At 48.7% G+C, this 27,987-nt stretch overlaps 2 protein-coding genes across 3 annotated transcripts; one reads left to right on the forward strand and one right to left on the reverse strand.

The window, feature by feature from the left end:
• Positions 1-487: 487 nt before the first annotated feature.
• inpp5jb (inositol polyphosphate-5-phosphatase Jb) lies at positions 488-17,865 on the reverse strand. 2 transcript variants are annotated; one of them, XM_007901908.2, is made up of 12 exons: positions 17,799-17,865; positions 10,991-11,098; positions 7,720-7,828; positions 7,022-7,138; positions 6,319-6,494; positions 5,943-6,054; positions 4,569-4,678; positions 3,899-4,097; positions 3,014-3,151; positions 2,400-2,483; positions 1,988-2,092; positions 488-1,547 (listed from the first exon to the last, which is right to left on the reverse strand). In XM_007901908.2, exons 2-12 carry the CDS (start codon positions 11,095-11,097, stop codon positions 882-884), a joined length of 1,923 nt encoding a protein of 640 aa, XP_007900099.2. In that variant the 5' UTR covers position 11,098; positions 17,799-17,865; the 3' UTR covers positions 488-881. The 2 variants fall into 2 exon arrangements, with proteins under 2 accessions (XP_007900099.2, XP_042193239.1); XM_042337305.1 differs by lacking the exons at positions 1,988-2,092; positions 2,400-2,483.
• Positions 17,866-20,443: 2,578 nt separating this feature from the next.
• Positions 20,444-22,886, forward strand: selenom (selenoprotein M). Its single transcript, XM_042337384.1, has 5 exons — positions 20,444-20,551; positions 20,677-20,694; positions 21,050-21,084; positions 21,810-21,888; positions 22,671-22,886. Exons 1-5 carry the CDS (start codon positions 20,444-20,446, stop codon positions 22,884-22,886), a joined length of 456 nt encoding a protein of 151 aa, XP_042193318.1.
• Positions 22,887-27,987: the final 5,101 nt, after the last annotated feature.

The following is a 27,987-nucleotide window of genomic DNA, read 5'->3' on the forward strand; positions in this document are numbered from 1 at the left end:
TCCCTCCCCCCCTCCCCCTCTCCCCACCGATTATTCAAGGAATGATATTTAATTATATTTAATGTTATTAGCCAATTCTGCTGCATAGAGATTTATAAATATTTTGCATTTTGTTTTTGTCCCTTCAAGGGAGGAACACTGTTCCTGCAGCAAAACAGCCAGACACACCAGCCCACTGACTGCAAACACAACAGCACAGAACTCAGGGGCTGATCAGCGCTGTGTCATCAGCCACCAGGGCTATGAGAAACAGAGAGAGAGAGAAAAGATAAGGGTTCACAAAAAGAGAGAGGGAGAGAAAGAGAGAGAGTGGGGGAAAAAGAGAAAGAGACACACAGAGGATGAGAGGGAGGTGAAGAGCCATAGAAGTTTACAGCACACAAGGCCATTTGGTCCTTCGAGAGACAAAGAGAGAGTTGGGATGAATAGAAAGCGAGTCTGGGTGAGAGAAAGCGTTGAAAGAGAGATGGTGAGAGGAGTTTGGAGAGAGAGACAAAGAGATGGAAATAGAGAGAGAGAGAGAGAGAAGCAGATGGGAAAAAAGAAAGATAGCAACAGTGAAAGAGAGATGCAAAGGGATGGAGGGACAGGGAAAGAGAGCGGCAGAGGGAGAGCGCGGGAGGGAGGGCGAGACAGAGTGCGCTGTGAGCTCTAACAGGATGATGCATTACACGTGGTTCAGGTAACCCTGATATCTACACTGTCTACGGCTCATGTCCCAGAAACCAGCTGCGCCTTTAGTGTGAAGACAGTTTTTGAGTGCTGTATCACGTGGGCTTTGATCCCTACAATAAATAAATCACAACCTCTTGACTGGAATTTTTCCCTGGATGAGAATGATTGCCTGCCCACAGCCCGTGTGAGGCCAGGCTGCCTGGGAGCTAGTTGGCTGCAGTGTGAGGCTCTGCTCTGAGCCGGTGACCGCCCTCGGGGCTGCGGCCCCTGTTAGGCGACACCGCGGCTTTGCCCGGAGCCTGTAGACCGGAGTCTGCGGCGGTGACCTGGACACTGGGGTTGGGGGCTGCCGAGCTCCTCTTCCCAGTGCCCGGCTGGGAGGGAGCTTGCCTGGTGGACCTGTCTCCAGCTGGTGATTTGGAGCATCGGGAAGAGATGCCACTCTGTCCCTTGCCATCCTGGTCTGTAGCCTGCCCACTAGGCTTCGCCGGGCCTTTCCCATGAGCCGCTGAGGCTTCTGAAGCGACGACAGGAGAGAGTCTGTTCCCGGTGTTGCTTGAGGTCTCTGGGCTTCCTCTCCCAGCCCTGGCCACGTTGGCTCCCGGCTCTTTGAGCTGCTCGTACCTCCTGGGTGACGGACTCCGGCTTTTACTCTTGCTCTTGCCGCCCAGTTTGAGCCCCTGCAGGGACTTGCTGATAGACGCCACCGGGCTCTTACTGCGGCTCCTGCTCCCTCGCTGCTTCCTCTTGCCCGGGCTGGGGCTGCGGGAGTTGGGCCGGATGAGGCTGAGCGTGCTGGTCTGCTCCTCGTCCGAGCTGGAGTCAGAGCTGTCAGACAGGCTGGAGTGGGAGCTCGAGGACGGCAGCGAAATCTACACAAGCAACAAAAGATACAGCTGTTTTTTTTTACACAGCGACTTACACAGACTGGAAACAGGCCATTTGCCCCGTCTCGTCTGCGCCAGCATTGATACCTTCACCTCCAACCAGTCTTACTCCCTGTCTGTACCCTTCTATTCCCTCCTAAGATAATAATAATCCTTATATTTGGTGTAGCGCCTTAGCAAATCAGGAGGACATCCCCAAGCGCTTCACTGTAAAGTGAAGTGAAGTGACTGTGTATTTGTAGGCAACTGCAGCAGCTAATTTGCACACAGCCAATGTCTCATAAATAGCTCCGTTTAGCTTTTGGGGGACGGGGAAGAGATCACTGGCTGTGAACTACTTTTGTCACAGTGTCCTCTCCAACTCCAATCCCAGCCCCACCCCACCCCCCCATTGAAGCAGTCCTATAGCCAGGCACTGCTCTGACCTGGAATGGCTCAGTCACCCCCACAATGGTGTTGTGGTTGTTGCTGTAGTAACACAGGATGAATTCTCCCATCCCTCTCGGCAGCACTTCCTCACTGAACAGCGCCTGAAAAGAGGAGAGAGGTGTGAGAGGAGAGGGGAGAGGGGAGAGTGGGGTGACGGGAGGGGTGGGGGGTGGTGGGGAGGGGGGGAGGGGGGTGAGGTGGAGAAGAGGGGAACCTTTACAGCTAACACCAAGAGAGGAGGAGATGCTCAATCTGTTAACTGGACTGGCTTGAAACTCAAATTGCGGAGATGTTGGGATGGAGCTTAACTCACTGACCAACATTACAATGGGTTTCCAAGGCATCGGTAGGAATGAGTTCCAAGGCCACAGTGCAGATGACAGCAATTGTGACAGAGTTAGCGTTTACCTGATAACACTGCCTCATGGGGTCAGACTCATCATGCTTGGCCCACACATACGCCACATAGTCCTTGTGATGCTTGAAGCCCACCTGCAGGTAGGAGACAGAACATCTCAAACGTTTCCTGACTCTGTTTGTGGGCAAAACCCAGCGGCCATTGGCACTGGCAAAGGCCCCACAAACAGCGACAAGGTGAATAACCGTTTTCCCTGGAGTATTTATGAGCAGGACACGAGGAGAAATTCCCTTCTTCCTTCCGATAATGTCGCAGGATCTTAAGTCACCACGGGAGCAGGGTTTAGAACGCATCAAGAAAATAAAAATCAAAATAGTGATAATAATTTGGTCACTCACTCCACGACTGTTTGTGGGGCACTGCTGTGTGCAATTGGCTGCCGCGTTTCGCCCGTAAAATACACAGTCACTACACTTTATAGTATATGCTGTGAAGCGCTTTGAGACGTCACGAAGACGTGATAAGGCGCTATATCAAATGCAAGGATTATTATTATTAATATGATAATAATGCGATCATTATTAATATATTATTATAATGGGCAAATGGCCTGTGTCTGTGCCGTTATATTGTGTGATTCTCTAATCCCACAACACTTGCTCACCTTGTACAGCCCGATCCAGTCCCACGAGCTCTTCGGGAAGGAGATGTCCATCCTGTACCTCACCACAGCGTCCGCCGGCTTAGTCCATTCATCCTCCACCTGCAGCTGGACCAGTGGCAACTCCAGCTTGTGGGCAAACTGAAGCCAGAAAAAGAGAGGGGGAGGGCGAGAGAGAAAGAGAGTGAGAGGAACGTCAGGAAAAGAGACAGAGGAGAATCATGCGTTTTCCCTTCACATCAATGTATATTGGAAACACACCGACTTTGCCAATTTGCATTGGTGTTAATTGCAGCTTGTAGACACATCCAAAGAAGCAAGAATGACCATGAGATATACATGATGCTAAAAGAGAGAGAGAGAGAGAGAGAGAGAGAAAACCTGGAACAATATTCCGTTTCCCAAAGGCAGGACACGAGGGATATGTTCAAGGTCGTGCAATTTCACAACTGGGAAGAATCCAAGGCTCTCATTCCTTATACGTAAACTCCTTCAGTTTCCTTCAGTTCATCCCCTTCCCATCCTAACATAATTTTTTGTACCCAGGAGGTCAGAACCTCACCTGCCCCACACAGCCCTCTGGCCAATGTGTGTGTGTGTGGGTGTGTGTGGGTGGGTGGGTGGGGGATGTGTGGGGATGTGTATGTGTGAGTGTGTGGGGGGGGGAGTTGGAGTGGTATGTGTGTGTGTATGTCCGTGTCTTCAACATGTACAGTTAATTCATTTTACAGTGTGTTCCGTGAAGCGCATTGAGAAGTCTCGAAGATGTGATAAGGCGCTATGTCAAACGCAAGGATTATTATCTGTTATTATTATTGTTATTATGAGCATGTGTAGGGGCTGCTTTCCCCTGAGGCAGCCCCTCATTACTGGACACCACAGACCCACCTTCAGGGAGAAGACAGCAGCCACGGGTTTGTGGTCGCTGACGAGATACTCCATGTGACTGCGGTACGAGCACTGAAACACCTGCACTGAGGGCACCTCAGCCTCCCCCGGCCTCCTGCCCACTGACTGATTGTAGTTGTCGGCAACTTTCACTCTCCACAGGATACGGTCGGTCCAGGCAGGTTTGCGTTTCTTCGAGCTGGGGAAACGTTTGAGAAATTGAAACGTTCTCACCTCAAAAATTCCCTCATCCCCACACACATAGTACTACTACTGCTACTAATAATAATAATCATTGCATTTGACGTAGCGCCTCATCACATCCTCGAGACGTCTCAAAGCGCCTCACAGAATATACAGTGAAGTGAATTGATTGCATATTCCGTGGCCGAAACTCGGCAGCCCGTTGCGCACAAACAGTCGTGGATTGAAGTGACCAATTTATGATTATTATTATTTTTGAAGGAATTATTAGCCCCGGAAAAGCAATCCGTCAATTGACTAACAACCAAGTACATACACAAACACACGCACACATTCACTCCTCCCCACCGCCAATCACACCCCCACACACACACACACACACCATTGATTTGCCTCACTCAGTCCACACGCAGCTTTGTGGCTAGGAGAGTCAATCACTGCTGATCACTGAGCCTCGCTGCCTCACCTCGTATCATATGTGTTGGTCCCCACATCGTACTTATACGTGGGCCTGAAGTTCAGGAGACCCTCCTGGAACCCATCCAATGCCGGCTGCATCACCTTCGCTATGTTTAACTGCAAACACACCACAAACACGGTTAGAAAGAAAGAAAGAAAGAAAGAAGTTGCTTTCGCATAAAAGCATTGAAACGTCTCAAAGATTCCCAGTGTCATTCCTCACAGGCCAACCAATGCAGGAGATGAGCAACCAGGAGGTGAACGACTGATTAATCCGGGAGACTGTTGACCAGGAGAAACTCCCTTCTCTTTTCCAGCAGTGCCGTCCAACTGACTCGGCAGATAGACACTCAATTTAACATCTCAGCCAATATCTGACAAAGCAATGCTTCTGAATGTCTGTCTCAGGTAATCCTGAGGGTATTGGTGAGGGAACGATGGATATATTTCGCCCACAAATATACAGTCAACTCGCTTTATGGTATTATTCTGTGAAGCGCTTTGAGACGTCTCGAAGAGGTGAAAAGTGCGACATCAAATGCAAGTAATATTATTATTATTATTAATCAGACTGTACAGTAGAGGGCGATCTTTAAATAATCCTTGACATTTGATATAGTGTTTCTTTCACATCGGGCAGACGTCTCAAAAAACGCTGTAAGGTGTAGTGACTGCTTAATTTGTAGGCAAACCACGGCAGCCAATTTGCACACAGCAGTGTCTCACATCCTCGACTACGTGCATTCAAACATCTCGACGTGCGCCTCAAACCCACGGGCGGGAGGGAGTGTTTGCCGTGGGCTACTGTAACATAAGGGCACAGTCTTGAGGGAAGAACAACGGTGACCGTGAAAAAAGAGGGAACAAACATTTTAACGTGAAATATCAAAATCACTTCAACCGGGAAATTCAGCCTCTCTGAGTCTGCTGCTCCGGTCCGGACGGCTTTGTTTCTTTCTGTACGAAGCTGCGGAAGGTGAAATGCTTCGGGCTTCCTCAATAAATGTCTACAATCTTCTATTTTTACCTTTCCCAAAATGGCTCTCTGTTGTCCTGGCGACAGGCCTGCTATTCTGTCCCATTTTCCTGGGGTTACATCAAAGATAGGAGCTCCGTGTACACTGTGTGCGCATTTCTATTTGTGTTTGTACCTATCTCTGTGTGTGCGTGCGTGTGTGTTCATGCGTGCAAGCGTGCACTGCATCCGTTAGCACGTGTGTCTCTCCGTGTGCATGTGTCTGAGTGTATGTGTGTGTGTATCTGTGTGCGCGGCGTGTATGGTGTATCTGTGTGTGCATGCGTACTGTGTGCGGATGTGGTGTCTATGTTCGTGCTCGACTGGGTGGGTGGGTGGGTGGGTGGGGGGGCGTTGGGTTCCTACCTGGTCCTTGTCCCACAACAGCCCCAGCTTGTTCCTGTCAATGGCGTTTTTCACGGACTGGATGTCGTACTGCTCGATGCGGAAATTCAGATCCCCGAACCAGAACAGCAAACTGCGAGCCAGAGACGGACACACATCAGCACAGAGAGAGGAAAGAGTGACTCCCCACAAACCAGAGACTCCCTACAGACCGACTGGGCAGGAGCAGCGGGGAATGGGAGCTGGGAGGGCGCGGGAGGGAGGGCGTTGGGTTGAGGGGTGGGTGTTGGGGTGCACGGGGAGGGGAAGGGGCATGGGGTGAGTGTGTGCGGGGGGGTTGGGGTGGTGGGAGGGGGCTACCGGTGGTGGTGTGGGGGAAATACTGTCTAGGACTCACTCGTGGTCGAGCACGCCGTTGGCGGAACGGCCGCTGAATTGCTGGAGCTGCAGAATGTTCTGGAAACTCTCCATCCGCTGCTCCGAGTTCTCCAGGTGAGCCGGGAGATGGCAGTTCAGGAAACAGATCATGTGGCCATAGAGCGACAGCCGTGCACTGATTCCCCCCTTGTTACCCTGAAAACAACAACGACAACAACAAGGTCGTCAGCCCCCCCGCCCGACTAGCGACAGGGACATACATACTATACACACACGCTACGCACACGCTACACACACACACTCTAAACACACAAGCTACGCACTCTCTACACAGACACACACACTCTGCACACACTCACACTAAACACACACACGCTACGCACACACAAGCGTGCCCTCTACACACACACACACACACACACTCTACAAAGGAAAACACACACTACACTCGTACGCGCTCCAAACACACACACACACTCTACACTCTACACGCACTCCGCACACGCGAACATACAGTGTGTTACATTTTGTAAACGGACGCTGAATGGTTTGCAATGGCTAGAGAGAGAGAGAGAGAGAGAGAAGGAGAGAGATCAGAGGTCAGACGTGTGCGAGAAGGATCAGGTATCGGGTGACAATCCTGTTGTGGGAGAGTGATGAGGAGAGCCTCTCACTGTGTGAGCAGAGCGATCAGTGTGGACAGTGCTCCACGTCAGCCATACCCAGTATCCACCGAGCCCAGTCCTGGTGCAGTCGGTCTGGATGTCCTGCAGATACGGCAGGTGGTAATACTTGGCAAAGAGCAGTAGCAGCTGCCCTTGCATCCGCTCCGAGGTCACCTGCGCCGGGAGACAGCCAGAGACGGTCAGCCCGTGTCCACACACACACACACACCCTCCTTACAGCATTATATATCGTCTCACAGTGAACACCAAGCGCCTTTGTGTACCATATTAATAATACAAATAATAATGATAATAATAATCCTTGGACTTGGTATAGCGCCTTGGTATAGTCCATAAAGACGTCTCAAAGCGCTTTGCAGGATATACCGTAAAGTCAACTGACTGTGTATTTTGTGGGCGAAACGCGGCAGCCAATTGCGCACAGCAGCGTCTCCCACAAACAGTCGTGGATTGAGTGACCAAATGTTTTTCATTTGAGGGCATTATTACTCCCGGAAAGCGACTAACGACCAGGTTCCTCCTCCCCAGTGGTACACCCCTCCCCCCCCCCTTCCTCCCCATGTAACAGAGAATTCACCCCCAGGGAGTCAGGGCTGCAGACAGACACCAGCGACAACCACCGGCGAAAAACACGGTCTGACAGCCACACATATGTCAGGCCAGCGTCACCAAGGCGATGCCTAAAAGAGATTATTAACTCTGCCAAGAATTCCTGCGTAGTTTTTGAAACTCACCAACACGTAGCCAAAGGGATTAAGCGTGTCCATAAAGAGCTCGCTCCACTGGTCTGTGAAAATGGCATCTTTGAGTCTTTTGTTTATCATCGAGTTCACCTCCTGCAGACTTCAAAACACAAGAAGCCGTTTGTTATAGGGTCTGGATTTCAACCTCGGTCTCGCCTCCACCACCCCACAGCCAGGGGCGGCCTCACCCCGGCCTGCGCTGAGGCAGATAATCACTTTGAAACGTTCATCCCGCGGGAACGGGTGTCAGTTCGTTCCCATCTCTGAGTCAGAAGGTTGTGGGTTTAAGCCCCGCGTCGGTTCAGGTGGATGTTAAAGATCCAATGGCACTATTCGAAAAGGAAGGGGAAATTCTCCCAGGGACCTGGCCAACAATCCTCTGGATTGAATTGGTAATTAATTTCACGGCTGTTTGTGGGACTTTGCTGTGTGCAAGTCGTCGGCTTGGTTCGCCTACACTGCACGGTAATTCCCGTGAAGCCCTTCGAGACGTCCTCCTAATGTGAAAGGCGTAAGTAACATCAGCCGCAACAATTAGGATTATGATTATCGTTGTTATGGAAAGTGCAAGTCTGTGGTTCGCTTTTGCAGTTATTAACCACAGCCAAACAGCTTAAACAAAATTAGCGGAATCTGGATTGTGATCGTTGGGGTATAAAGAGTTAAAAGATCCTGGGGTAGATCTAGGCTGGGAGCTGAGCTGTCTCCCCTGTTCGCTAATGTCCCTGAGACAAGATGGTTACCACATTCAGTGTCACAGGCTTTGTGCTGATTCACAGCACATCCTGCAATGTGCAACGAACCAGATATCAAGAGCAGCATTAACATGGGTCCAGATACCTCCAATACAGCTTGTACACGGACAGGAAAGACACACCCTCACGCACACCCACACACAAACACTCACTGCGCGCGCACACACACACTGCGTACGTAATAATAATCCGTGCATTTGATACAGGGCCTTACCACGTCTTCGAGACGTCGCAAAGCGCTTCACAGAGTACACTGTATTCGAAGGGAATCGAATGTGTATTTTGTGGGCGATACATACACTCGCTGCACACGCACCGTACGAGCACCTACACGTCAAGTCTCGCAAGTGAATAATGGCCATTGGGGTGTCTTGATGCCCTTGGAATTGTATCTGGGAGCAGAAAGGAGTCAAAAGCCTTGATGAGAGGCCAGCGATGCAAAGTATTTAGACTCGCGTGGTGTATAAACACTGGCGTGGACTAATTGGGCTGATTGGCCTGTTTCTGTGCTGTACAATCGATGTAATTCTATGTAAAGTGAGAGGGGAGGGGAGTAGAGGGGAAAGACCCCCTGTCTGTCTCATATTCATTTCTCTTGTCTTTTCCGTGGCTGTTATTCCCACACTGTCCACGGGAGGGTGGCTTTAACTCACAGATGGCGCGAGGGCTATTATTATTAATGATGCTTTCCTGTCACAACAGAGTAACGGTTAGAATTTGGGCATGCGGACTGGGGATGGGAGATGGCGGGGAGGGGGGGCTGCGGGGGGGGGGGGCAGGACATAGGGAAAAATTACCCCATCCGGCTCAGTGCCCCTTCTGCCGATGCTGTCACAGCGGGGACTGTGACGGTAACGGCAGCTATTCTGCTCATGCGGAAAATGGAACGATCGGCAAAAGGTCACAGGCAATCAGTCCACTTTACAGTACGTTCCGCGAAGCGCTTTGAGCCGCCTTCGACGGTGTAATGAGGCGCGGTATCAAATGCACGGATTATTATTATTACTCCTGTTGCTCACAGCTCATTCCTCTTACACCCGGGATCACCCTCTCCTCTGTAATCGCCTCTCTGGGCCCCGGACAGCCCCTCTACGTCAAGGTGACCAGAAAGGTACGCAGTAATCAAGGTGCGGTCTGACTGTGACGTCCGGGCATCTAAGCTCAACTGACTTAGCGTTCTACGTGTGGGCTGACCTTGAGTTTGACTTCTGAGGTTAGGAACTCAACCAATTTAACAATGTATAAAAAGCCTCCGGTTTGCCTGATTATTGCAGCCTCCCACTGTCTTAACACGACGAGCATTGAGCAATCTTGTCCCATCCACACGGTACGTGCGTCATCCTATTCTTTCTTAACTGTAATCATCCTTTCATTTGACACAGCGCCTCGAGAAGTCTCGAAGAGTCTCACAGAATCCGCCGCAAAGTGGAGTGACCGTGTATATCTGCGGGCGAAGGGCGGCGGCCGATCGCGCACAGCAGCGTCCCTCAAACAGTCGTGGATTGAAGTGACCAAATTATTAGTATTTTTTTAAAAAATGCGGCCAATTTGCACGCAGCGCAGCGCAGCACAGCACAGCAACGCCCCACACACAAAACCAAAAGAAAAATGACAAAATGACATTGGTAAAGCCACAAAGTGAGTAACCCGTTTTATTTGGGGGATTGTTGGCCAGGAAACCGAGAGAGATAGACTCCCTCGTCTTCTCGTACAGTGCCACGGGATCGTTAACGTCCACCTGAACGGGCAGACAGGGTTTAACGTCTCATCCAAAGGGGAGAAGTGGACACACCACTCTCCTCGTTGTAAGCAATAACTCTGATGGCAGCACGTGAATAATTTATGCAGGGAGCAAATGACGCCTGTTTCACTGTTCCTCTATTTTCTCTCCCTCGGGCGAGCTGTGCGAGTCAATGTTTAGATCAATGTCGCAATCAAACGGGCCCTTTCCTCCCAGAGCTGCCCTGCAGCCAGCCACACACTCCGTCCTTTCGCTCTGGCGTTGCCGACGGCAGGAGAGAGAGAAAGCGAGAGAGAGAGAGAGAGAGTGAAAGGGAAAAGGCAGGTGACTTGGCGGCAACTGTCTGCTCAGACCCCCCTTAGCGGCTCACATTTCACAAGCACCAGAACCTGAGAAGCGTTCACGAGATCAGCCTCTGCCACGGCCGGTCACCGTTGCCAGGCTGATCCCAGTAACTATAAAGGGTTTAAGTGACTGCCAGGCTCAGGGTGTATGACCCTCTCTCACGGGGTGTGGGGGGGGGGGGGGTGGGGGGCCGGGGTGGGGGGGGGATTAAGAAACCAGCATGGGGAAGAAACACACTGATCTCTGCCCCTGGTCGTGTGTCCGAAGGTCGGTACCAACAACAACAAGAAGTTATACTTGTAAAGCGCTTTTCGCGTGGGGAGGACGTCCCAAGGCGCTGGACGGTCAAGGATTTTAAGGACAACAGAGGCACAGCCCTGACTCCCCCCAAACGCTCAGCCCGGCTCACGCTCAGACTCACCCAATGACAAACATGTCAATCCGACGGTCGACAGCGTTCAGTCCCAGAAGGGAGGTGACGTCGTCAGGCGGAACGGCGGTCCCCACGTTCCACGTCACGAGGTGCATCCTGTCAACCAGAGGGCACAGAGATCAGGGGGCACAGGGTTAGGGGGGGCACAGAGTGAGGGGGCACAGGGTCAGGAGGCGCCAGCTCAGAGAGCGTAAGGTCAGAGGTGCCCAGGGGCAGAGGGCACAGTGTTGGCGTTGCGAGGGGTAAGTTTACAACGGTATTTCATTACACAATTTACATTTTACACATTTTTACACGGGGCCTCAAACGTAAACAAAATGTGTCAAAGCGCTTCGCAAAACAGGATTAACTGGAAAATTACGTGACTGTTGTAGGAGTTCCGTGGCGCTGTGATTAGCGCGCTCGCCACGCAAGCGAGAGGACCCGGGTTCGATTCCCGGTCAGGGCGAAACCTTAGGCAGGTCTCCTTACTCCACCGGCCTCTGTTTACCCAGCAGTAAATATGAACCCGGTTGTTAGTCGATTGGCAGATCGCTTTCTGGGGTTAACAGTCCCTCCTCCCAAGGGACGCTGCTGTGCGCAATCGGCTGCCGCGTTTCGCCCACAAGATATACACAGTCGATTCACCTTACGGTATATTCTGTGAAGCGCTTTGAGACGTCTTGAAGCCGTGATGAGGCACTATATCAAATGCAATGATTGTTATAATTATTATTATTATTTCTGTGGGAGTTTTGCCAGCCCAGTGTCGAGGATGGAGCTTCTGCTTTCTGCCACAACACATCAGCTTGTTTCATTTCCGTATCTGGGTCACTGTCCTTGTGCCAGGACCTTGAGCTATATTGTTTTGCTGCGTTGATTCATTCCCAAATGAAAAGTTGCAAGCACAAAATAAATACCCTCCGAGGAAAAGATATTTTCTGATCAAAGTATTCGAATAAAACGAGGGCTCCGATTAGGAGCGGGCAGTGACGGACTTAACCCATTCGCGACTGGTTTACAGTAGTTCTGGGGAGATATGGACCGCAGGTATGAAAAGGACTGGCCCTCCGTAAGCAGAGTATTTCGGGATAATAACTATAATGATGCTTCCATTTGATACAACGCCTTTACCTTCATTGGAGTTGAAGTACAGATCAGCCATGATCTAATAGAATGGCGGAACAGGCTCGAGAGGGCTGAATGGCCTATTCCTGTTCCCGAGTCGCTATGTTCCTTTCGCATCAGGAGTACGTCTGAAACCACTCCTCTGCCCTGTAAACAGGCAGCTTAGGATATGGAATGGTTGAGGCAGAGTCTATATCCACAACTTATTCTGGGCTAATTGCAGGGCACAGGCGAGCTCTGCTCACCCTCTGTGCCATTTAATTGCTATTTGAAGGGTTTTGAGTCACTCGGATATACAGTCGATGGAGAGCAGTGAGCTCTCACTGGTTATTGTTATTATTATCATTATCGTTAATTGAACCTGTTGTGTTGGATTTATTAGGAGACAGCGGTGCCCGCACACTACTCAACACCCCTCACTTCCCAGGTGCCTCCTCGCTACATCTCCCTTTTGAACAGCCCATTGATTCTGCCTGTCCAGCCTCTGGGGCTGTGGGTGGGTGTGAGTCACCGTTCTTTGTGTGAGAAAATCTCTCCTGATCCCCGAACATTTCCGATCAGGCGTGAAATCTCCCGCCAGCCTTCTCTCTGCTCGGCCCGTTCCCAGTGTTCCCTCCGGCGTTCCTCGCTTCATATCCAGTGAGATTACAGTCTCCTCAGTCCCTGGTCTCACATTACGCGAGGTCTTATCTGTAGACTATGCACAGTTGCCATAGAGACACAGGGCTGAGCTCGTTTTACACTGAGTCAATCAATTGCATCATTTCTCTTGCAAATTGGGGAGTGATCATTTGAATATTATTGGAAAGGCATTACTGGGAATGATTCCAAGGATCTGACAGGACACACAAACAGTGTCTGCTTCGGCTCCCACCAGATTGCTGGGCTGAAGGTAGTCACTGTAAGGTCGTTGGATCTGCAGGTGACACCAAGTTGGAGCAAACTGTGGAATCAATGTTGAGTGAACAATGATCGAACGTCTGATATTCATTGGGTTTTTTTTGTGGTCAGCCGAGTGCCTGACACACGTGGAAACCCATCACCCCATTGCTTAAGAGTATCCAAACCAAACTCGATTGAGATTTCCACGCATCCCACCCACACGTGGAAATCCCAGAGATAGATTGTTTCAATGGAACCCGCACTCTCTCCCTGGAGGGACGCATTCTGCTGACCTAATTCTGGAAAGTATTTGGCACAGGTTCACAAGAGCCGAGGCTTGGGTGACCCGAGGGAACACAGATTGTAACCTGTCCTCTCACCTACACTGACTGATGTGGCCCCTAAAGCTGCAGTTTCAGTTGCTTCTGAATGTTAATTGCTTTAAATACAAGTCTCCTAACCCTAAAGAGGTGAATGTTTAACCATCTATTCACGTGCGACTGAGCTGGTGTGCATCGTGTTGATCATTAACTGGAGGTACCGATTGAAGCAGCTCACTGTATAGTTTGGATCTTGAGCTTAAAGAAACAACTTGTGTTATTATAGCATCTTACCACACCAAACCCTCTCAAAGTCCTTTTTGACTGACAAAAGTAGTCAAAGTCCCACGAACAGCCGTGAGGTGAATGATTAATTAACCTGAAGGAATATTGGCCAGAACAATGGAAGAAACTCCCTTCCCTTTCCAAATAATGTCACGGGATTGCTGATGCTCTAGGAGGTCATGCTGAGCAGATTAAAAGATTCCTGAGGGATATGGATCAGGTAAATTTTTTGGAGTCATCCGAGTATCTGACACATACGGAAACCCATCATCATGATTGGTTATTGGAATGGAATGCGCACTCTCTCTCTCTCTCTCTCGCTCTCTCCCCCTCTCCGCAGAGGGACACATCCTGCTTACCAATCCCGGAAGTATCAGATAATAATAATAATAATAATCCTTGCATTTGATATAGCGCTTTTCACGTCGGGAGGACGTCCCAAAGCGCTTCACAGAACACACTGTAAAGTGAATTGACTGTATATTTGTGGGCGAACGCAGCAGCCAATTGCGCACAGCATTGTCCCACAAACAGTCGTGGATTGAAAATGACCAATATATTATTGTTTTTTTTTGGAGGGATTATTATTAGGCTCTGTGTGGAGTAAGGAAACTTGCCCAAGGTTTCGCCCTCTGCCGGGAATTGAACTCAGGTCTCTCGCTTGCAAAGCGAGTGCTCTAACCACTGAGCTACAGGACTCCACAGATGCAGGTTGGCAAGAGCCAAGGCTTGGGGGAACCCAGAGTGTGCTTTGGGGTAACTGCTGGAGACTAACCAGCTAAGACCGCATAGCTTGCCATTGATATCATTGTCTAGCACAGCTATGAATATAGAGTAGGTGGGATACTGACTCCCACCCTCATGACAACTGTAAAATATGCCCATTCCCAGTGCAGAAGGGCTCAGCCCCACATCTATGAGGATTGTTGACTCTGAATCGATCCCCATTGCAGCCTGCAGCCCTGTGAATGCTTCGCATAGTTGCAGACAGGCTATTCTTAGCTTGTACCTTAGCAGGAATTCCATCTCAGAGAGCGCTGAGACACTGCAATGCACTGCACGGCTTAAACGCAGAGCGACAGACACAGCCCTACAGTCAAGCTCCTCCTGGGAGCTCTTGGGCTCCTGCTTGTAATGATGTTAACCTGAGCCAGCGTGGTGTCAGGGCACACAATACACAGCTTGTTAAAATGACACTGACTGCCCAGAGCACACGGATTCAAGGGCAATGTGGCCACACATCACATCCTAATGCTAATAATCCCAGCATTTTGACATAGCACCGATAACATCACCAAAATGGCTCACAGCACTTCACAGATAATTTGAGTCAACTGTAGTGACTACTTCTGAAGGTAAATGCGACAGCCAACTGTACACATCAAGGTCCCACAAAGAGACAAGAAGTGAATGGCCACAGGATCTTTAATGTCCGTGTGAATAGGCAGGTGAGACCTTGGTTTAATGTTTCATCAGGAGGATGGCATCTGTGACAAACACTGCACTGGAGGGTCAGCCTAGGTATGGACAGAGAGATGGTTGAAGGGCAGAAAGGAATGAATAAGGAAAGGGGTGGGTTATGAGAGGGGGAATAGTAAATACATTATTGGGACAGTAAGTCAGTAACTGAAGGTACAAATATAAGATTAGAAAATAATTCTTTACACAGAAGCTGAACAAAGGTTCAGTGAGAGAGGAAAGTCTTGCGAAGGGGTGGATGGGGGGAGCTTTAAAAGTGAAGCGGGAAGAAGGGGCAAGTTGGTGGGACTCTGGGATGGAGTTCCAGAGAGCAGGGGCGGAGTGGCTGAAGGCTCAAGCATCGATGGTGAAGAGGATAGGGTGGGGGAATGGGCTCACTGAGTGGAAGGAGAGGCCAGGTGGCTAGAGTTGCAGGAGGTTTCGAGAGAGGGTTGGGTGAGGCCATGGAGGGATTCGATCGTGAGGATCAGGATCTTGAATTCGATCCGCTGGCTGGGGATGGAGAGCCGTTGGAGCCTGAGCAACGATGGGGATGATAGGAGCCTGGTGCAGGGGTAGGCGAGGACACGGTCTGCACAGTTATAGACGGAGTTCACCACAATAACCTTTATCTCAGAAACTGTCCAAATATAAATGTGTAAATGACAAAAAATAAATGTTTCCCTTTCTTTCAAATTAAATACTTGGGGAATATTTCTGCGTGTTCTGGCGCTCACTCTGAACAGATGTCATAACGTGCATTACATAGAGAAAGTCTTTGATCTATTCCAATCAGAACTCATTGACCCACTTCCACCTGCCCTCAGAAAGTCTCCAGTTATTCAGGATGTAGGATTAATGAGACAGAATGCAGGTGATTTCTGAGCTCCACTGTGAATGCGGGACCTGGCATGGGCTGTGATCATCAAGGGGACTTTAAAGTCAAAGCAACGCATGAATTTTTTGCTTCTGTTCATTGGTTCTGAAGCTGCCGTCAGTCAGATATGTTTCTTAATGAATTTTGAGCTTATCAAAGTGACATTGTTAGTGCTGGGAAATGAAGCAACCAGAGCTCCCAGATCATCTACAGCACGGGTTAGCTAATAATAACAATAATAATAATAATAATAATAATCCTTCCATTTGATATAGCTCCTTATCATGTTGTTGAGACGTCTCATAATGCTTCACAGGATATATTATAAAATGGATTGACTGCATATCTTGTGGGCGAAATGTGACAACCAATCACGCACAGCAGTGCCCGCAAACAGTCGTGGATTGAGATACAGAGCAAAGCTCCCTCTACACCGTCCGTCCACGCTCTCAGGTGAACGACTGCACGGGTTAAATACAGAGCAAAGCTCCCTCTACACTGTCTATCCGGCACACTCCGGTCAAGCACATCAACTGAGCCAGGCTGACACACTTAAACCTTCTCCGCTCTAATGTAAAACAGAAACGGTGGTCACACTTGAGAGAGAGTCTGTCGTCCTATCAGCCCGGGCTGGATTCAAACCCAGGTCCCTGAGATGATAGATCTGTTTCTAATTAATTTATATTAAGTTTAATTAACAAATGTGAAAGCGAAGCAGTGAGACCTTCAAAAATATTTAAAAATTACCCCATTTGGGTGCAGCTCCTCAGCAGTAAAATACGGGGAATGAGATGACAACCGATATCAACCAAACTAGATAGCTAATATACAGGAATAATAATCCTTCCTTTTTTTTTGATACAGCGGCTTATCACGTTGTTGCGACGTCTCAAACGCTTCACACAACATCCTGTGAAGTGACTTGACTGTAGAGTTTGTGGGCGAAATGCAGCAGCCAGTTGCGCACAGCGGTATCCCGCAAACAGTCGTGGATTGAGTGACCGAACTATTATTATATTTTTGCCAAGGGATTATTACCCCGATTGATCCGGAGTTGATCTGCCAATCGACTCAAAACCCGAGTTCCTGCTTACAGCTGGGTAAACAGAGGCGTGTGGAGTAAGGAAACTTGCCTAAGGTTTCAGCCCACCCGGGAATCGAACCCATGGTCCCCTCGCTTGCACAAGCAGAGTTAAATCCGTGTTCGATCAATAGTGTGTTTCTAGGTTTTTCTCGATTGAATACATCTTGATTTATGGCATGAATCAAGAAATATTCAATCCAGAAAATGTAGAAAAAAGGTTTGGCCACCACTGATTTAGACGTTGTGAGTTCGAAATCCCGAGGAGGGGCTTGAACTCTGCGAACTTCTGACTCGGGAGGCGAGAATGCTCCCGACTGAGCCAGGCTGTCGCAAACTACACTGGTGTAGTAACTGCAAAGCTGTGAAGTGCTTTGAGACATCCTCCTAATAAGGCAGTAAGCTATAATAATAAAAACAATAACAATAATCCCTGCATTGCATACAGCGCCTTATCACGTCTTCGAGACGTCTCAAAGCGCTTCGCAGGACACACTGTGAAGTGAATCGACTGTATATTTCGTGGGAGAAACGCGGCAAGGCAATCGCGCCCGGCAGCGTCCCCACTGACAGCCGCAGTTTGAGTGACCAAATGATTAATATTATTACTGTACCAAACGCAAGGACTTAGTATGAATATATACGCAGAATCTACCGGGTGACGACTGTACTCAATGCTGTGCATGTCCAGTGGTCCTAACATACAACCTGCGTAGTGTGTATTGCATGTATGTATGTTAACACATGTGTGTGTCTGGGGAGAAGACCAGCCTTTAGTAACTTTACCTGAATCCATCCTCTGGCGAATCCCCCCAACCCACAGACAGGGAGTCTGGTGCCTGCGATGGGGGCTCCTGTGAGATAGTATCCATCCTAGTGGCGGTGGGGGGGGGGTGGTGGGGGGGGAGAGGAGGAGGAGGGGGGAGGAAGGGCTGCAAAGGGAGAGAGAGAGCGAGAGTGAGTGTGCGATGTATCCCTGGTGGGGGGTGGGTGGGGGGGGGGGGGAGAGGCACAGATACAATATAACGGGGAGACATGGCAGGATGTCAATGTATCACAAGGGAAAGGGAAGGACACACAGGGTCTGGGAGACTTGACACAGAACCAGGAGCCCCACAGCCTGGGCTCTGGCATCAGGGGCTCAGGGATCGGGGGATCAGGGGATCGGTCTGTACCTGTAGAGAGCGCGGGATCTGCGGAATCCGCTGCTGTGTCTGTGTGTGTCTGTGTCTGTCTGTGGTTTTTCTGGGAGCTCAGGTCCACCTCCTCTGCTCGCAGCCTCCGCTCTGCTTCTCACTGACGTCGTTTGCTATCACCCAAAAGGAGCCCGAGTTAAAAGGGAAATGCAAGGGCTAATGTGGAATGAGATGAGGAGGGAGGAAGGGCGGTGGTGGGGGTGGGGGGTACAGATACACAGCCTGGGTACTGCCCAGCCCAGCTCAAGGCGGGGGGAATGTCCCCAAGACTAGTAAATTATAAACTCACCACCCACCGCCCCCCCACACCACACACACACACACACACACACACACACCCTATTTCTAACCTCCCTGCAGTACACCTTCGGTATCTCACCTGGCCTTGTCCCTGGCCAACAATCCTCCAGTAAATAATTCACTCTCGTTCGCTGCGAAACTGGTCACGGTCAATCCGCTGTACAATACAGCCCGCGCTTCGAGCAATCTCATACGACACGATAAGGCCCTCTTTCCAATCTGAGGATTGCTATCACACAAAAAATTGCCGAATGAACAAATCACAACATATCCCCCCCCCCCCCTCCCCCCCCACCACCACCACCCCCCAAAAAAATCGACTCCACCAAATCTCCGAGAGGGAAAGCAATCGAAGAGGAAGGAGCCGGAGAAGAAAAGGGGGGGTCACGCGTGCCATAGTAAAGTAACAAAATAATAATTCAAGAAATTCCAGAGTGTCAAAAACACAACGTCTCAGGACATTTTTGAAAGATTAAACCGTTTTTCCACTCTATTACGTGCGTCATTAAACGTGCGCTGGGTCAGGAAAAAAATACTCTCTGTCCACGAATTTGTCCAGAGGGTCTTTGGCCACAGCCCAGGAGATTAGTTGGTGTGGTAGAGACTGTGCATTCCCCCTGTGCAGTGCATCAGTGGATGGATGGGCTCATCTCTCTTATGACTATACCTAAGGAATTTCTAAGTTTAGTCCCTTAATTTTTAAGTGCAACATAATCCACGGGCAAGTGCCGTCGATGTATCAGACTCCTGTGTGCAGGCCGGAGTCGGGGACAAGCCCTTTGCGCAGTGAGTGTTGGCAAGATATTCAGCGAATGAGCAGGGCATCAAACCTGAGGCCACGCTGCGCAGTGCAGCAAATAATGTTCGCGCACAGTACCAGCGCACAGCTTCGAATGACCAGAGCCGGTGCACGAAGCTCGTATACAGTACTAATGAACAGCAAAGCATAGAGAGCCAGAAAGCATACACTGCTCCGAGACACGATTCTACTATACTGCTTGAAGGGCACTATGTGAATCGCTGTTGTTCTTGTTGTTGGGTGTAGCGTCGCAGTACAGCGTCCTACCCCAATGGTTAACCGCAGCAAACTACACCCAGTGTGTAGCACCAGCACTAACACACAGCACCGGTATTCAGTATATACCAACACCTGCGTACCGCATGAGTATTCGGGATCTTCAACATCTACCTGAACAGGTCGGTCCTTAGTTTAACGTCTCATCTGAAGGATGGCACCTCCGGCCATGCAGAGCTCCCCCAGTGTCACCTCAAACTGCCAGTTGCAGCGGTGGTGTGGGGCTTGGACAACCTCACCACTGTCGCTGAACCAGGCTGACACCTTCGTCTTCCGCCCCAGACAGCGCGGAGAATCTCACCACTGCATCATTAGCGCCCCCTTTCCGGCTCGTTGGGTAATTGCAATTCCTCGTGCTCTCTGTTTCAATACGTGCGAAGGGATGTTCAACGCACACTCGAGCAGGCAGACGGGAGCTCGGATTACAGCAATACGATACAATTCACACGTAGATAGCGTCTTTCTCCCCCCCCGGGAGGGTGTGCTTGACAAGGTGCTGGGGGCGTGGGAGCCGAGAGGGTGGGGAGCAGAAAGATGACCGAAAGCGCGGTCAAAGAAGTAATAATAATAATAATAATCTTTGCATTTGATATGAGAGTGAGGGCTTTACACCAGAGATATCATGAGCACATCAAACCAGAGCAGGACCTCCTGTGCCTCTGGGTGGGAGGGGGTCAGGAGGAACCATCTGATTGATACACATAGAAACATTCAGCCTCCGTCCCCACCCAGTCCAGCCCAGCTCAGCCCAGCTCACACTGGTGGCTGACGTGGAGTGGGCTATATAGAGAGCCAGTTGGGCTGCGCTGTGCTTTGCTTTGCTGCGGGTTATCAGCCTCTAAGGCTCTCTGTGGCCGAGAATGCTGAACTTGCCGCTGCTCCTGACCTTACTCAGTCTCCGGCAGACAGGTTACTGCTACAACATCAACCCTGAGAAGCTGAAGGGTCTGTCCAAGGCGAGGCTGGAGGTGAGGAGCTGGAGTAGAGCACTTGACAAACTCTGCCCCGCACAGCCTCCCTTCTCACTGACATCTTCTAATCGATGGTTTGCCTTTTTTCTTTGGTTCCTTTACAGACGTGCAGCGGATGACAGTTATCTGTGCTTAAAGAGGTGAGGAGCCAACTTTCCTTTCTCAGATCTTTGTTTCCAAATAGGCTCTTCCAAACAGAGCAGAAAGATGGACAGATGGAGAGAGGTGGAGAGATTTGAGAGAGAGAGATGGAGAGAGAGAAAAAAAATGTCGCGGGCAAACGGACTGTGGGAAATGGACACGTTTAAACCTTAAACCTGCTTAAATCGAAATCTTAAATAAACATACAAGGAAACTGATTTGAGGTCCCATCAAAGACGAGACAACACGGGAAGAAATATTCAGAAAAAGTATCCTGCGAATGAGATGTTACTGGAGCGGCTGATTGTTTGGGACGTGATCACTGAGCGATTTCATTGTGTTCCCTGTTCACAGGTCAAGGCCTTTATAGAAGAAGATCTTCCTCTTTAGTATCCTTTAGTGGTCATGTGTTGCATGTGTGCTCTGGGGCGCTATATAGATGCAAGTTGTTGTTGTTGTTATGTGTATACGTACACGTGTGTGTACATGTGCGCAAATCAAGTGGGCGTGTGTTGAGTGCACGTGTTGAACGCGTGCGTAACGTGGTGAATTCGGAAATTTGTTGAACAGAAATCTCGGACGTGTGGACTGATGGGGGGAGTGGGGTGGGGAGGGGTGGGGGGGTCGCGGTTGATTGTTGGTCAGTCGGTCAGTCGGTCGAGTGGTTATGGATGGCTGGATCTCCATGAGCAACACAAGCATTAAATTGTATCTCAGGATAGGAAGTCTCCTCTGTCCCATTGGCACGTCACCACTTGTTGTTGGCTGTGAGGGGTCGCGAGTCAGCGATTCATTCAGGAATCTAATTGGCCTCAGTGACCCTGATGGTGAGTGAGGGGGGAGGAGGGGAATTGTCTGCGGGTCTGATTCTGATGACTACCCAGTGTGTGATGTTGGGGAAGTATATTTTGTTTTGCCCACAAAATATACAGTCAATTCACCTTACGGGACATTCTGTGAAGCGCTTTGAGACGTCTCAAAGACATGACAAGGCGCTATATCAACTGCAAGGATTATTATTATTATTATTATGTCCCAGGAGTGTGGATATGTAACTGTGTGTGTGAGGTTCCTGGGCACAGCCTATACACCTTTTCCTGATCCTCTCACAAAGCCACAATCTGCTACTAAGGTATTCGTCGGGATCACATCCAGAGCTCGTCCTCCTCAACTACGTGTACGTGGAACTGGATGTAAGATATTCCGCACTTTATTTACTCCAGCTTTTCCCTGGGCTTGTTGAGCTCAGGAGAGCGACCATGGCCACTGTAGACCGCAAAGCAATAACCAGCACTCGCACAATTTGTGCCTTTCATTGAAACTCCCATCATTGATTTGATGCAAAGTGCCCTCCAATCTGCCCCAACCTGGGGAAGAGCGCCCCCTGCTGTACCGGTCTGGCATTTCCCAAGGCGATTGGGTGTCTTCACACGTTTCTGAGGAGCTCCTCAGGGCTGCCCTGCTGGATGTCCTCAAGGCTGGAAAAGGTCCTGAAAAGGGTTCAAGTAGTGATAGATTCTTGTAGATTCTTCTTCAAGATTGAGGTGGATAGATATTTGTTAGGTCAGGGTATTAAGGGATACGGGGCCAAGGCGGGTAATTGGATTTGAGGCACAGATCAGCCATGATCTTGTAGAATGGAGGAACAGGCTCGAGGGGCTGAGAATGGCCTCATCCTGTTTCGAAGAAGGGAGGGAGGGAGGAGGTGATCAGGAGAGGAAGGGCGAAAAGATAAGCTGGGAATAAGCAATACCCCATGTGAAGGTTGCTATATAAATGCAAATAGTTGATCTGTTGGGGCGCTGAGAGCCGGTGGGCGATGGGGGAAGAGGTGGAAGATGTGGAGGGTCTTCGTTCAGGAGAGGAAACAGACTGTGGATTATGTATAAGTTGAAGGTTACAGAGGAAGGGGGAGGAGAGGTGGTGTGTACTGTGGAGATGGTGAGAGCTTACACTGTGTGATTGGTCCCCGCAGCGGATTCCGATCAATCAGATGTCACAGGAAGAGATTAATGAGTTGCTGCAGGACCTGGGCTTTTTCAAGAAGAGGAACATTGATGACCTGGTGCCAGAGGACATGTACTTCTCTCCTCTCCGAGGTCTGCCCAACCCCCGCCCCAGCCTGCTGAAAAAAGGGCTGAAAATAAAACGTCTCGTGAACCAGACCGAGGATATGAAGGAGGATCTGTAGACCTCAGGGCAGTACTCTCCTTCCTTTCCTCTCTCATCCCTCCCTCCCTCATCCCTCCTTCCCTTTCTCCCTCCCTGTCCACCTTTCACCATCATCGCTGGCATCTTATCCCCGGCTTTCTGTTCTAACACATCACAATGGGCTTGTGACCACTGAACAAAGCTGAACATTTCCCGGCATCTCTCCCCCCCCACCCTCCCACCCACAACAACCACTAAAAAAAAATTGTATACGGTTCACTTCACTTCGGGAGGATATTCCCAAGTCTAGGGTTGGCACCCGAGCTGGGGTGGGAGCCGAGGGAAGATAGGGAGACAAACTGTGGTCCAGAATTCTCTTCCGCTGTCAATCTCTCCCCCATCATAATAATAACCCTTACATTCGATGTAGTGCCTTATCCTGCCATTGTGACGTCTCTGTCCCTCTGATGTTTACACATTATACCTTCAAGAGCGGAACCGGAGGAGAACAGGAGCAAAGAGGGCGGTGAAACAGACCCGGCTGCTGTTGCTGAACACCTGAGAACCGCTCAAGACCCACCCTCCGAGCTCACAGACGCCTGCCTTCCTGCCGGAGGCCCCTGAGCTTGTGCCACACTAAGCTGCCGATCTCTACCGCCTGTGCCCACTATGGATCACCTCTGTGGTGAGCCACCGATCGCTGCCGGTCGCTTGCACGATGAGCTGATGGCTCCCGGCACAGGTTTTGGTGATCGGTTCGCGAGTGTGGTTTGCCCGGCCGCCACCAGCCAAAGCACCAAAGAGCCGCCGCTCGAGGGAACGCCCGGCGCACGCTGACGTAGGCGCTGATGTTGGCGATCCGTGGGCACAGACTGGCATCTCGTGCCCCCGAGGGACTGGAATGAAGCGCTCAGCTGAAAGGTACCAGGCTGAGGGCGGAGCCTGCCGTCCCTGGGAGCGAGGGATCCGTGCGTCAGCAGCACAGGGAGAGCTCACAGTCTGACTGTGTCGCTGCTCGCTCCGGCTTTAGGTTTCAATAAATGCTCCACTTTCACTGAACACGTTTCGTTTGTTGGAATAATTTGCGTCTGTGACTGTGGGGAGTGGATGGTAAATAGCTGTGCTGAAACATCGCTCTCTCTCCCGCGCTCTCTCTTTCTCTCTCTCTCTCTCTCTCTGAGCCAAGCCTATCTATCGTCAATGACCTTCTTCCTGAACAACAACAGCCCCTTGAGACATCCTCCTGACGTGAAAGGCGCTGTTAACAATTTAAACTTATTGTTGCTGTTGTTGTCAGCTCCAGAAACAGTTACTCACAAGGCGGTTCAGATCTTCAGAGGTGTCCCTGTGCAGGTGGCAGACATATGCAGAACGTTCAATTGCTTTGGAGACTCTTAAGCCTATCGCTAGGTTTCCACATGTGCCAGACAGCCGGTTAATCCCAAAACAAATACTGCTCGTGAGAGTTAAACTCGGTTGAGGTATTTTTACAGTCCATTCAGGGAAGGGGAGTGTGACAAAATGTGGCTGTTTTTGAACAAATCGAGTGACTCAGATTTAATCTGCTGAGATGAATCTGTGCATAAACTCCCAGAGCCGCTGCTCCTTGTATAAAAATAGAAAAGGCTGGACAGATACAGCCGGTCGATCAGACTCCTGAAAGAGACAGAGAGAGAGACTCAGTGTGAAATCCTATCTCAGTTGTGAATTCTCACAAACAGTCACCATATAATAATAATAATAATCCTTGCATTTGATATAGAGTCTTATCACGTCTTTGAGACGTCTCAAAGCGTATGGTACCCTTCAAGTAGGTAGAGTCTTGTGGGTCTGTTTGTGTGGCATTGCTGTCCACAAATTGGCTGCTGTATTTTCCTGCAAATTCACAGTCAATGCATCTTACAATAATTCCTGAGAAGCGCTTTGAGATATTCGGACGATGTGATAAAGCGCTACATATATATCAAATATATATATATATATCAAATGCAAGGATTATTATATCAAATGCGAGGATTATTATTAAAGGCAAATTAACACCAATTGCTATTTGAGAGAGTTGATTTGATGGAAGGTGGTGAATGCACTACTGTTGCTGACGCTCTGTAGTATCGAAGGATAATTATTAAACGTTTAAGCCGCCTGTGTTGATGAGGGCCGACTGGCACTGCACATACACACATATACACACATATACACACATAGACACACATAGACACACATACACACACCCACAGCTGCAAACAAATCAATGTGACGGTGCTCCAGCACTGACCGCCCATCACCACCGGAGGGCAGCAATGAGCCACAGATAAAGATTACAATGACATGTATCTGTCGCCCTCTGGTGGTCAACAGAGCTAAAGCAATGAACAGCCGAGACCGCTTTTGATTGATTCCCTTCTAAAAATTAGACTCCAGGTTCAGTTGTCTCCAAAGGACACCTGACAAGTCCAGTCAGATCCACACTGTAGAAGGCTCTCCAGCTCGTCTGGACTCAGCTTTCATACAATCACATAAATATTATTGTAATGCGTGTGATTTAATGGACACGGTACATCTGCGGAGGGTTTGGGTGCAACAAACGAGTTGGGAAATGGATACCGATTCTGTTAGAACGCCCACACATCGCAGTGGCCAAGTTGCCCGAAAGAAAGAGCTCTGCCTCATACAATTCATTTGCTCGTCCCACAACCGGAAGAGTTAAAACCAGATGGTTTGCAGCCTTGGAGAATCCTGTCTTTCAAACGTTTAAGATTAAAAGCCATTCGAAAAGCCATTCAAAAACGAAGGAAAACAAAACACGGTTGAGAATTAAAACGTGGCGTCAAATTCAAGGCTAACTTTAATGATATTGAGAGCACGGTACAAGTGAACGCTAGAAAAATATGTACAGACACTCACGCGCGCACACAAAATGGCAGTTTTCTTCATCTATCTCAAGCGAGATAGAAACATTGCACCGGTTTTCATATACATTGTGACATTTGGGAGCTCAACAAATACAGTAAATGCGTGACGCTTACACACGTCAACGTGCTCTTCAGCACGGTGACAAGAGTTGCCAGGAAATAACATGCTCAGCAGGTTTCAAGTCACTGAAATTCAGAACCTGTGACATTTAACAGTGCCACGTACAGTGTTAAAGTATCCTAGTTTGCAGGTTGTGTTTTTATTGGAGGTTTATGAGCACATTATGTGGTTAGGTCTAGTTTCTCTGGAAGTGCTTGTTATGTAGTTAAACAGCGATTGTGGAATAATCAACGACTGGTTCATAGCTAATAACAAACCTAGTGGGTGGTTCACACTGCCTTAAAGCTACGTGCTGGAAATAATAATAATTATGGCTTTACCTGGGCATCGTAAACTTTAATGATTCTCTTGGGAACAAGGTTGAGTACCTAAAAAATGAATTCCCATCAATTAAACAGATCTTTATTTGTGGTCGCTGTGTGTAATAATTCAAACTAACTAAGATTGCAAATAAAGACAATAGCGCAAAATACAGTGAATTCATTTTATAGTATATTCTGTGAAGAGCTTTGAGCCGTCTCAAAGACGTGATAAGGCGCTATATCAAATGCAAGGATTATTATACCAACCCTTGCATTTGATATGGCACCTTATCACATCATCGAAACGTCCCAAAGCGCTTCACGGAATTTACTGTGAAGTGTAGTGACTATGTAATTGTAGGCGAAAATATATCAGTGGACTGTGTTTAAGATGGCAGTATCTCTTAATTTTCAGCTGTTTTAAATTAAAATGAATTTTAAAATTAGTGTAAAATTCTACAGTAACAGCGAGTCAGGGTTTTTCAATCAGAGTTGATCCAGGGATAAAGTCAGAGTAAACTCGAGTAAGAATTAAAACAGCATCATTCTTACTATCTTATTCCCTCTAAATAATTTTGAAATAAACACCACTGATTGTTATAATCCTTCAGCGTCCCCATTGTCTTCATATAAACCGTGAACCTAGTGTCAGTCAAACACTAAACACACATCCTGAAATCAGGCCATCAAGGTCACAACACTAATAACATTGGAGTCATTTCAATCTCATGTCAGAGTCTGTGAGCAGCTATAATCCACTGATCTGGTTACCGAGGTTCACATGCCTATCTCATTGAGTCTATCATCTGCTTCCTCACTGATATCAACGTGTTAAACTGACTTTTGTTCCACTAATGAGAGGTGTTTGTGTGTGTGTAGAGGGGTGGGGTGTGGATGTCTGTATATAGAGTAAGAAATGTAGGTGGGGATCTACATGTGTATATATGTTCATAGTCCTAAATCCCACTTAACCGTACCCTATTTTCACTTCGGTCTGTCCATGTAATAAGTATTCAACAGCCCCAGAACCTCATCTCTCCCATCCCAGAACAAGGCAGTAACTGACCCTCAGGAAGCAGAATGCAGTAATCACTCTCCTCACATAGAATATATCACAAGTGAGAGCAGCTTCTACCATTCAGCCCCTGTCCGTGCCCACATCAGTGAACACTTCCTTTGTAGCGCTTTTCAACAACCTTATTTAATTATAAATCCCCTCTATAATAATAATATAAATCTGTGAAAACGTATAGTGGATATTATTTGTATTAATATATTTGTGTATCTATTAATAAGTATCGAGATTTTGTGCTGTCTTTTTACAAATGTTCTTAATCTCTAGGAGCTCCACATAGCAGTGGGGAGCCTGAGAATCTAGCTTTATATATCATCAATAAATATATCATCTCTCAATGTGGTGAGGCGTGCGAGAGAGCAGAGAGGCACAGGCTGAGGGTAAAATTTCTATTCAATTCTGCACCGTGGAGGCCTCAAAGTGAAATCATTTCTAATTTTACAATAAACAGTATTTTTTTTACATTTTCTCTTCAAGGTAAACAATTTTCTTTTTCCTGCACACGTGATCCGTGAAAGATCCAACTTAAAACAAACGTCAATTGCACGATTTACAAAGAAACTCTTTCTTGCTGTGGTTCCCCACACAGGGAACTTGATAATACACATTGGAGTTGGAGACAGCTGTGTTATTACAAATCAAAAGTCTCTGTGTTCATATCACGAGTTTGACCTAAGGATCTGTGTTCTCTGTGAGTTGGTGGCTGATTATGTAAAAACAAGGTGAGTTTA

This window comes from Callorhinchus milii, unplaced genomic scaffold (assembly GCF_018977255.1).
Source record: "Callorhinchus milii isolate IMCB2004 unplaced genomic scaffold, IMCB_Cmil_1.0 Scaffold8, whole genome shotgun sequence".
Taxonomy (NCBI): domain Eukaryota; kingdom Metazoa; phylum Chordata; class Chondrichthyes; order Chimaeriformes; family Callorhinchidae; genus Callorhinchus; species Callorhinchus milii.